Source organism: Scyliorhinus canicula, chromosome 6 (assembly GCF_902713615.1).
Source record: "Scyliorhinus canicula chromosome 6, sScyCan1.1, whole genome shotgun sequence".
NCBI lineage: Eukaryota > Metazoa > Chordata > Chondrichthyes > Carcharhiniformes > Scyliorhinidae > Scyliorhinus > Scyliorhinus canicula.
Genome location: NC_052151.1, coordinates 86696455 through 86708357, shown reverse-complemented (window position 1 = coordinate 86708357; position 11903 = coordinate 86696455). Strand labels below are relative to the sequence as shown.

General features: G+C 47.2%; 1 protein-coding gene across 2 annotated transcripts in view; it reads right to left on the bottom strand.

Moving 5' to 3' along the window:
- Window positions 1-989: 989 nt before the first annotated feature.
- LOC119967294 (trafficking protein particle complex subunit 3-like) overlaps window positions 990-11903 on the bottom strand; it is a 69021-nt gene continuing 58107 nt past the window's right edge. For both annotated transcript variants that reach the window (XM_038799631.1, XM_038799632.1), the window contains 2 exons: window positions 3727-3909; window positions 990-1702 (listed from right to left, as the gene is read on the bottom strand). In XM_038799631.1, the coding sequence (XP_038655559.1) occupies window positions 1562-1702; window positions 3727-3909 (324 nt within the window). In that variant the 3' untranslated portion in view covers window positions 990-1561. The remainder of the gene's footprint in view (window positions 1703-3726; window positions 3910-11903) is intronic.

Genomic DNA, 11903 nt, shown 5'->3' with positions numbered 1-11903 from the left:
AATGAGCAGGCAGGACACTCGGGGTGCTATCTCACTATAAAAGGCACGAGGCACTCACACTCCGCCTCTTTCCACTGATGAACATCCTCAGAGTGAGTCAGGGTGTATGGACAATATCACACCTCCAGCACGTGGCTAAGAGCTAGTCTGGTTCAGTCAGACAGAGTAACCACACTTAGCTTAGCAGAGAGTCGAACTCATAGAGAACTGTGCTAACTGTGCTACTGGTTCAGTAAATCAGATTGAACTAACTTCAAGGTCTGAAGTATCTTTTGGTTAAAGCTGCATTCAATTGCAGCCTGTGTTATCCCAGAGTACATAACACAACAGTAATTTCAGCAGGTGAAAGTAGGAAGGCCGTTTTTCACCAAAGTTGTGTCCACCTGCGGATGAAATACACCCTCCTGTAAAGTTTAGCCCTCGGTTTCTAAGAATCTAAAGTTGCAGTCCATAATGGGGAAGCAGTGGCGTGTGGTATTGTTGCTGGACTAGTAATTCAGAGATCCAGAGTCATGACCTGGGGACCTGGATTCGAACCTGCCATGATAGATGGTGAAACTTGAATTCAATTTTTTTTTAAAATGAAAAATGAAAATCGCTTATTGTCACGAGTAGGCTTCAATGAAGTTACTGTGAAAAGCCCCTAGTCGCCACATTCCGGCGCCTGTCTGGGGAGGCTGGTACGGGAATCGAACCGTGCTGCTGGCCTGCTTTAAAAGCCAGCGATTTAGCCCAGTGAGCTAAACCAGCCCCTATCTGGTGTTAAAAGTCTAAAGATGACCATAAAACCATTACTGATTGTCGTAAAAATCCATCTGGTTCACCAATGTCCTTTAGGGAAGGAAATCGGTCATCCTTACTTGGTCTGGCCTACCTGCGACTCCAGACCCACAGCAATGTGGTTGACTCTTAAATGCCCTCAGGGATGGGCAATGAATGCTGACCCAGCCAGCAACCCTCACATCCCATGAACAAGTAAACAAAAAGTATTGGGAGGAAAGAAGAGTTATTTATTCTTCATTCATATTACAGTCTATTTTCTGTGCTTGATACAATTCAGTTTGTGCATAGTAAAAACATTTGCATTATTATTCATTGAATATTATCAATTAATATTAACTCAGCCAACACAGTTTCCCTACAGTCATCTTAAAGATGCCTAAAGCGAAGACACAGTGAAATCAAGCTACAGAAAAATATACATGATTTTTGCAAACATTAAATAGTGCTAAGATATTACTCATTAATATGCTTGAATTCAAGCAGAACTTATAGTTTAGGTTTTGAATTTGCTGTGCATACATTTGCCCACAGGAGCTTCTTCATGGTTACTTATGTTGCTAAACCACAAACCAAAAATCAAACCAGAAGACAATGAGACAATAGGCAGAGATTTCTTCCATTGATATTGTAAATCTTCATACTTCATATCATTGTCCACTTGAAATTGCAAAAACTGGTGCTATGAAGAATAAATGTAAAAGCATGCTCCAAAGCGCATGAAGAATTTTTCTGGCCCAACCCACTCTTTTGGCATAGCAACAGACACATAAGCTTGGTTTTAAGTGCCGACGGGGTGTTTTTGCTCTTTCTCAACTGTGCGAACAGCTTTGTGTCTTCTCATTAGCTTCATTCTAATTTCTGTGACCTTGTCATCTTTGACTGAATCCTGAAGAAGTTGAATATCCACTTGCAGACGAACCTGGGAATACAGATATGCAGCCCTGTCAGATATAGCTGTGGTTTTGGTATTTGTCATGGGGGTTAAACCACAACGGCTGAGGTTATTCATGAAGGCCCTAGCTTCCCAACCTTGCCTCTCGCCTGAGGTGTGGTGGTCCTCAGATTAAATAACCAGCAGTCAGCTCTCCCCCTCCAAGGGTAAAGCAGCATATGGTCATCTGGGACTATGGCGACTTTACCTTGCCTTATTTTAATCTCCTTAGGGCATCTCCTGTTTTGCTGCTGAAAATTTAGCAGAAGCTCACTCCATTTGTAAATTGGTTTCTGCTCAAATTATGGTGGCAAAGCAGGAGACACTCCTATGAAATTGACCTCCGTTCATAAGACCTGAAAACATCATATATAATAAGTTATCAGGTTAAGGATAATGCTCTGGAGTTTGCTGAAGTGGGGCAGCTTGAGGCATACGTGGTTAGTTAGATATTTTATAGCATACTTTCTCTTGAAAATTGAATTGCCCTGTAAATTACAGGACATGTGGGCTGATAACAAAGCAGGAAGATCGATGATGGATCTGGAACATTGTTGAATAACCAACATGCTATCGCTTCAACCAGCCAAATTAAAGGATTAAAAATAAATGGAGGAAAGACGGAATAGGAGGGTAAATTACAGTTGGTAAATTCAAACTCAAATCAGGTTCAGAAAATAGATTAAGAGAGAAAAAAATAGACTTGAAAAATAAAATATAAGTAAAATTTAAAATTTGACAACTTTAGAATCTCCAACCATAATTCACCACCTGAAGGCTTGGGATGTCAGTTTTAATTGTTCATTTCCCGGACCAGAGAGGATGATTGGTAGTTATTAACAATTACCATGTTGTTAAAAGAGTATTTATGCAGTTAATTACTAATTTTATCTCTCTGTGGTGAGTTTAATGGACAATGAATGCACTAATGCAGCAACTTCATGAATGATAGGATAGTGTTCTGATTTTCTGCCAGAACATCAGACTGTGTAAATCTGTAATAATTCCGCAACTGTGTAAAATATGTATTTAAATTACCCCATTCCAGGGATTCAGGATTAGGTCTAAAATTGGGAAAAGTGTCAGCTAAAAATCCTGCTCTTCCCTGTTGCATTTCCCCTTCCCAGGCCTTCAGAATTTGGGTCCTGAGAGTTTTTCTTTCTATTTTCCGGCATTTTTTACACATCAGCAGGGCAGAATGAGTAAACATTTCCCCAGTTGACCTATTGTTTGCAAAAATTCTTTGCATTTACTAAGCATTCCCAAATTAAGAGTCAACATATGTCTCTTTTTTAACTTCTCTCTCCAAATTGTCTTTCCTGAAGACAGAGATTTTCCTGGGTCTGCACCCAGTAGCACTGGATCACCTAGGCGGTCAATATCAGAACATTTTGAGCTGGTCACTTTGTATTCCTGTGAAGCATTTTGCTCCATTCATTTACAGAGAGAGAAATTGGGGGCCTAGCCTGGCCAGAATCTTGACCCTCCCATTTTCCAATATTTTCTGGAACAGCTGAACACCGAAGCAAAAGATCTCCTCTCAGCACTTATTTCAGGGCACTATTTCACAGTATCTTGACCAACTGGCTACCCTTCACTTGTGAATTTGGACAGTGGAAGCTAGGAGGCTGCTTGATCATGGAATGAATTCTAGCTGTAGATCTTCTCCTCACTTCATACTCATGCACAGGGATTTTCCAGCAGTTGTTACTGAGTGACAACCCAAACTGAGAACTTTCTGTTGATTTTCCCCTCCCTAATTGAGGAATCCGATATAACTCCAGAACGGTTCTTAAGTCTAGAGTCGAGAACATTTCAACTATTATATATGAGGTGATTCTTTGCTAAACCGCTCCCACTGCACTAATCTTTTCTCTTTCAAATATTGAGCTAACTTTCTCTGTAAAGCTGGTGTGTGCTTCAAACGCTCTCTGGGGTAAAGTATATCTGCAACCAATACTTTGTGTAAAAACAAATTCTCCTATTTTCATTACTGCTCATGATTTTTGTACCATTTTCAGTGCCCCTCTGAGAATGCCACAGATCATATTGGAGTACAGCAGATTGGAGTGCTTGTCAGGAATTTCCACGTAGCCCCTCAGTGGATTCTTCTCTAGGAATAGTGAATAATCATCTCCAGCTTGGTTCCAGAAGGTCACACGAGGGGTCACTCCAAGGTACATCTTGAAAGCAACCTGCGAGTCACAAAACAGAGCAAATTTATTCAGCCTTGCACCACCTTGGGGTGTTTATCAAAGAATCATTTATTAATTTCAATTGTGTTGTAACTCCGGGTCAGGTGAGGCTGGAATTGACCGTGTACTAGACCAGGGGGTTGTAACAATAGCAATCTTTAAAAAATTATATTTTAATTCCAAACCAAAGTATACAAGATACATTGGGGTGATTCTCCGTTTGGGAGGCTATGTTCTCCAGCCAGAGCTGAATTACACTAGTTGTACTGGCCCCTTGCAGTTGTAAAGCAGGATGTAATTCAGTGTTCCATACCATACATATTTATGCATGGCGTGGAATATGAGGGATTTCCAAGGTCCATCTTGAGTGAGTGTCCCGATAGTGAGATCCTGCAGCTGTCCAACCCACCCCCCCCCCCCCCCTCCGGACCGCAAATCAGCCCGTTCCCCCACCACAAAATAGCTATTCCCGCCCCCCCCCCCGCAAATCAATCCAGACCCCCCCCCCCCCCTACACACCCACAGCATCACAGACCACCCCCCCATCCCAGGATTGCCTGGTGTACCCCCACCCCAAAGTACGGGGGAGTGACCCGACACCCACCCCCCCCCCCCGCCCCGGGACCCCTGTAATAGGGGACCCCCTCCCCTCAGGGTCCATGTAATGGCTTGCAGATAATGGATCTGTGGGAACAGATGCAGGCACAGCTTCGCTCCTTTGAGGAATAGACCGGTGGAGCTGCAAGGTAAATATTACAGCTGTCTGGACTGCTCTCTAGAGGGCAGTTCTGTGTGTGGGGGTTCCTGAGCGGGGTTGGGTTGGGTCACCCCTGTACTCTGGGGTGGGGGGGGTGGGCACCCAGACCTCCCCCATTGCACCGCAGCTGCCCATTCTCCCATCCCCAGATTGCCCCCTTGCTCTCCCAACACCATCAGGGAAGATATACCAAGGACTTGGAATCATCCCCTATTGACATAATAAAATATCAATTCGGCAGACATGCAAAAGAAAACACATTGCAAACATTGTACAAACATGTGGAAAAACAAAATAATTCCAACCAATAACCCTCTTCCAAACCCTCCTCCTTAATAAAGTAATTTGCCTCCTCAGGCATTGTAAAATAGCGTTCCTGTCTCTTCAAGGTCACCCAGAGTGCAATACTTGCCTGGGTACAACACCCCAAACCGGACCTCGTTTCGAAAAAGCACCGCTTTGGCCCGGTTAAAACCCACCCTCTGCTCGACCCCAATGCCTTGATACATTCGGATACTCTGGCCCTCCCAACTGTAGTGCCGTGTCGTCCTCACCCATCTCAGAATCATCTTCTGCTGGAATTTATGCTTTCAGACTACCACCGCCCGTGGCGGCTCTCTCTGTTTTAGCGGTCGGTGTACCTGGCCCACCTCCGGGGCCCTTGCATAGACCCCTTATCCACCAGCTTCGCATACACTTTCGAAACATAGGCTTTGGTACTCGGTCCTTCCACCCCTTCCGGCAGACCCACGATTCGTAAATTTGTCCACCTGGACCAATTCTCCTGATTGTTCATCTTGACCTTCAATACCTTACAGGCCACTCCGAACATCGCCACCTCTGCCTCCAACTCCACACTCCAGTCACTATGATCTGTTACCGCACATCCCACCTTGCGGATCGTTGCACTGGATTGCCACCTGCTCAAAAGTCTTGCGAAGAGGGGCTACTGCTCCCTCAATCGCCTGAACCAGTCCTCTTACATCTCCAACCGATGCTTCCAGAGCTCCCCCTTGATCAACACCATCAACTGCTCCACAGGCAGTGACTCCGGGCTCCGCCACGTTGTCTGTAACTGAGCCAAGCAGATCCTCCACCTCCGGAGATGCCCGCTGCCTTATTCGATTTCTGCTGGGAGTTGGAGTTTCTGTTGGGGCCTCACAGTAGCATGGTGGTTAGCGTCAATGCTTCACAGCTCCAGGGTCCCAGGTTCGATTCCCGGCTGGGTCACTGTCTGTGTGGAGTCTGCACGTCCTCCCTGTGTGTGCGTGGGTTTCCTCCGGGTGCTCCGGTTTCCTCCCACAGTCCAAAGATGTGCGGGTTAGGTGGATTGGCCATGCTAAATTGCCCGTAGTGTAAGGTTAATGGGGGGATTGTTGGGTTACGGGTATACAGGTTACGTGGGTTTAAGTAGGGTGATCATTGCTCGGCACAACATCGAGGGCCGAAGGGCCTGTTCTGTGCTGTACTGTTCTATGTCTATGTCTATGTCTATGGTAATCTGCCGACTTTCCACTTCAGAGAAAAATTCAACCCCCACCACTTGTTTTGCAGGATCTCCAGCACTTCACCCCAGTGGTGATGCCTCTGACCAACAGGTGTCTTTTATGTTAAAACAAACTTTAATTTAAACACAGAATTATCATAGAATTTACAGTGCAGAAGGAGGCCATTCGGCCCATCGAGTCTGCACCGGCTCTTAGAAAGAGCACCCTACCCAAGCCCACACCTCCACCCTATCCCCATAACCCAGTAACCCCACCCAACACTAAAGGCAATTTTGGACACTAAGGGCAATTTAGCATGGCCAATCCGCCTAACCTGCACATCTTTGGACTGTGGGAGGAAACCGGAGCACCCGGAGGAAACCCACGCACACACAGGGAGAACGTGCAGACTCCGCACAGACAGTGACCCAGCGGGGAATCGAACCTGGTACTCTGGAGCTTTGAAGCAATTGTGCTATCCACAATGCTACCGTAACCACATTAATTTCAAAGAAGTAGCTTTACAATCATCAGTCAGCTATGCTCTATGTAACTATAAGACTCTTTCCGGAAGGTAACTCCGTAATTCTTCCAAATTTCTTATTACTGTCCCATTGTCCAATCTAATTTGAAGAATGTCAAATTCAGAATGATCTAGATTGAACTATATTATCTGAGTTATAATTACTGTAATGATAATAATCTTTATTGTCTACGAGTAGGCTTACATTAACACTGCAGTGAAGTTACTGTGAAAATCCCCTAGTCACCACATTCCGGCGCCTGTTCGGGTACAGACAGTGATCCAAGCCGGGAACCGAACCTGGACCCTAGAGCTGTGTACCAACAGTACTACCCACTGTGCTACTGTGCTACCTACCAACACTTCCTCCTTATTTCCTTCCCTATCATAATACCTTTTGAGCATATTAACATGACATATTTCCACCTATCTGGAGTTCTTATCAATTAATTCACCTCACCCAATTTTCATTTGATTTGACAAGGCCCACTAAATCTTGTTCTTAATGGTTCACCTACCACGAATACTAATACTTTCTCCTATGAACAAAACAACGTGTTTTTGATTTCTTATCTGCCTCTTTTTTCATCACATGCTGTGACAATTACAAATGCTTTCTAGCCAACTCACTACCCCTATTTAATCTCTCCCTAAAGTTTGACACATAATCCAACAATGTAGTCTCAGAATGCTGACTCAACAATTTTTCCTTAATTAATTAAAGTTCTTTTTAAAAAATATTTTATTAAGGCATTTTAATAAACAACAAACAAAACAAATAAGAGCAGAAGCAAAATTGTACAACATAATAAATAACCAGCACCCACACCCCCTTCCCTTCCCCTCTTCCCGTCCTGCCTTCCCCATTTTTAACCCCCACTGAGCTCATGGAGTACCTGGCCGGCGGGAATGGCAGAGGTACTGTCAACAATGCCCCTAAATGTGTTCCCCTGCAAGAAACTGATTCCATCCGCCCCATACTGACCCCTCTCCCACTACCCATTTCCTTATCATAGCGATGTTAGCCACCCAGTAGTAATTCATTATATTCGGCAACACCAACCCTCCCCCTCCTCGCCCCCGCTCCAAGAAAACCCTCTTGACCCATGGGATCTTCCCAGCCGATACAAACCCCGAGATCAACGCGTTGACCTTTTTTTAAAAAATAATTTTTATTGAAATTTATGAATTTATACAACATCGAACCATAATAAAATACCAACAATAACAATAATGATAGCAATCATAAATATTCGCCCCTCCTCAATGAACAACACAACATATTAACAACAACTTAAATTAACACAATGTTAAGTTACATAACCGTAAAGAAAAACAATAGAAACTATAATAAGGAACCTTCCACCCCCCCCCCCCCCCCCCCCCCCCCCCACCCCAAAAGGCTGCCGCCGTTTATAGAACCCTTGTATTGATCATCTCAGGGCAAATTTGACCCTCTCCAATTTTATAAATCCCGCCATGTCACTGATCCAGGTCTCCACACTTGGGGACCTCGCATCCTTCCACTGCAGCAAGATCCTCCGCCGGGCTACTAGGGACGCAAAGGCCAGGACACCGGCCTCTTTCGCCTCCTGCACTCCCGGCTCCACCGCAACTCCAAATATCACGAGTCCCCACCCTGGTTCGACCCTGGATCCAACCACCCTCGACACCGTCCCCGTCCCCGCCACCCCCTTCCAGAATTCTTCCAGTGCCGGGCACGCCCAGAACATATGGGCATGATTCGCTGGACTCCCCGAACACCTGGTGCACCTGTCCTCACCCCCAAAGAACCTACTCATCCTAGTCCCGGACATGTGGGCCCGGTGCAGCACCTTAAATTGGATGAGACTAAGCCTCGCACATGAAGAGGAAGAGTTGACTCTCTCCAAGGCATCCGCCCAAGTCCCGTCCTCTATCTGCTCCCCAAGTTCCCCCTCCCATTTAGCCTTCAGCTCCTCCACTGACGACTCCTCCACCTCCTGCATTACCTTATAAATGTCAGACACCTTCTCCTCTCCGAGTCAGCATCCTACTCGCCTTTTCACCTTAGAACATAGAACGATACAGTGCAGTACAGGCCCTTCGGCCCTCGATGTTGCACCGACATGGAAAAAATCTAAAGGCCATCTAACCTACACTATGCCCTTATCATCCATATGCTTATCCAATAAATTTTTAAATGCCCTCAATGTTGGCGAGTTCACTACTGTTGCAGGTAGGGCATTCCATGGCCTCACCACTCTTTGCGTAAAAAACCCACCTCTGACCTCTGTCCTATATCTATTACCCCTCAATTTAAGGCTATGTCCCCTCGTGCTAGCCACCTCCATCCGCGGGAGAAGGCTCTCGCTGTCCACCCTATCTAACCCTCTGATCATTTTGTATGCCTCTATTAAGTCACCTCTTAACCTTCTTCTCTCTAACGAAAACAACCTCAAGTCCATCAGCCTTTCCTCATAAGATTTTCCCTCCATACCAGGCAACATCCTGGTAAATCTCCTCTGCACCCGTTTCAAAGCTTCCACGTCCTTCCTATAATGAGGCGACCAGAACTGTACGCAATACTCCAAATGCGGCCGTACTAGAGTTTTGTACAACTGCAACATGACCTCATGGCTCCGGAACTCAATCCCTCTACCAATAAAGGCCAACACACCATAGGCCTTCTTCACAACCCTATCAACCTGGGTGGCAACTTTCAGGGATCGATGTACATGGACACCGAGATCCCTCTGCTCATCCACACTACCAAGAATTTTACCATTAGCCAAATATTCCGCATTCCTGTTATTCTTTCCAAAGTGAATCACCTCACACTTCTCCACATTAAACTCCATTTGCCACCTCTCAGCCCAGCTCTGCAGCTTATCTATGTCCCTCTGTAACCTGCAACATCCTTCCGCACTGTCTACAACTCCACCGACTTTAGTGTCGTCTGCAAATTTACTCACCCATCCTTCTGCGCCCTCCTCTAGGTCATTTATAAAAATGACAAACAGCAACGGCCCCAGAACAGATCCTTGTGGTACGCCACTCGTAACTGAACTCCATTCTGAACATTTCCCATCAACTACCACTCTCTGTCTTCTTTCAACTAGCCAATTTCTGATCCACATCTCTAAATCACCCTCAATCCCCAGCCTCCGTATTTTCTGCAATAGCCGACCGTGGGGAACCTTATCAAACGCTTTACTGAAATCCATATACACCACATCAACTGCTCTACCCTCGTCTACCTGTTCAGTCACCTTCTCAAAGAACTCGATAAGGTTTGTGAGGCATGACCTACCCTTCACAAAACCATGCTGACTATCCCTAATCATATTATTCCTATCTAGATGATTATAAATCGTATCTTTTATAATCCTCTCCAAGACTTTACCCACCACAGACGTTAGGCTCACCGGCCTATAGTTACCGGGGTTATCTCTACTCCCCTTCTTGAACAAAGGGACCACATTTGCTATCCTCCAGTCCTCTGGCACTATTCCTGTAGCCAATGATGACCTAAAAATCAAAGCCCATGTTCGTACACTGCCCCTTGTGCCTTCCTCCACTGCGCCTCCGCCTTTCTAGTGGTCAGCAAATCAAATTTAGCCTGTATGCTGCGCCTCTCCCCCAACAGTCCCTCCTCTGTGTACCTCCTGTCTACCTCCAGCATCTTTCCCACCAGTCTATCCCTCTCACTCCTCTCGCTCCTCTCCCTGTGTGCCCGGATGGATATCAGCTCCGCACGAATCACTGCCTTCAGGGCTTCCCAGACCATCCCCACCTGGACCTCCCCCATATCATTCACCTCGAGGTACCCCTCAATACTTGCCCGGACCCTCCTACACACCTCCTCCTCTGCCAACAATCCCACATCCAACCGCCACAACGGGCGCTGGTCCCGCACCTCTCCCATCTCCAACTCTATCCAACGCGGAGCGTGGTCGGAGATTGCAATGGCCGAATATTCGGCCTCCTCCACTCTCGGAATCAGTCCCCTACTCACCATGAAGAAGTCTATCTGAGAATAGACCCTATGTACGTGGGAGAAGAAAGAGTACTTCCGTGCCCTCGGCCTCACAAACCTCCATGGATCCACACCTCCCATCTGATCCATAAACCCTCTCAGTACCTTGGCCCCCGCCGGCCTCCTACCCGTCCTTGAACTGGACCGATCCAGTGAAGGATCCAACACCGTATTGAACCCCCCCCCCATAATCAGACCTCCCGCCTCTAGATCCGGGACCCGTCCCAGCATACGCCTCATAAAGCCCGCATCGTCGCAATTTGGGGCACACACACTAGCAAGTACCACCTTCTCTCTCTGTAGCCTGCCCGTAACCATAACATACCTACCCCCCTTATCCGCCACCACCTCAGATGCCTCAAACGACACATTTTTCCCCACCAGAATCGCCACTCCCCGGTTCTTCACATCCAACCCAGAGTGGAAAACCTGCCCCACCCACCCCTTCCTCAGATGGACCTGGTCCGCCACCTTCAGGTGGGTCTCCTGAAGCATTGCCACATCTGCCTTTAGCCCCCTCAGATGAGCAAGTACCCTAGACCGCTTCACCGGCCCATTCAGTCCTCTCGCATTCCAGGTGACTAACCGGATCAGAGGGCGTCCCGCCCCCCTCCCCCGTCGACTAGCCATAGCCCGTCGACTGCCCGCCCCAGGCCAGCACCCCCAGCCCGACCCAGTCCCCACAGCGACAACACCTCACCTCTGTCCCCCCGGCCCCCCACCAGCTCCTTCCTGACCCTGCCAGCAGCAACCCGGTATTCCCCTTTCCCCCCTCCCTTTCCCCCCAGGCTAGGAACCCTTCTAGCCACGAACCGTCCTCCATTGTACTTCCGTGGGTCAGTTAACTTCTGCTGACCCTGGAAACTCCCGCCAAAAACCCGACCCATCCCAAAGTGGGATCATCCCCCATCCTATCCCACCTCCAGGCACCGCTCCAGCGCGGGGAAGAACCAGTTAAGGCACCGCCTCCCCCGTCATCATCTCCACCCCCCAGTCCTGCAACGCGGGAAACCAGAGGAAAGCCCGCGCTTTCGCACTGCCCCACCACACCCTTCTGACGCAGCTCCCAAATACCAGCCCCACTCCATACCCCCTACCCTATACAGAATACAACAAACCCCCCCAACCCTCCCCCCGCAAGATACAAAACTCAAACAATGCCCCACAGCAAAAAAACATAACAGAACAATACCCCCATAAATAACCATA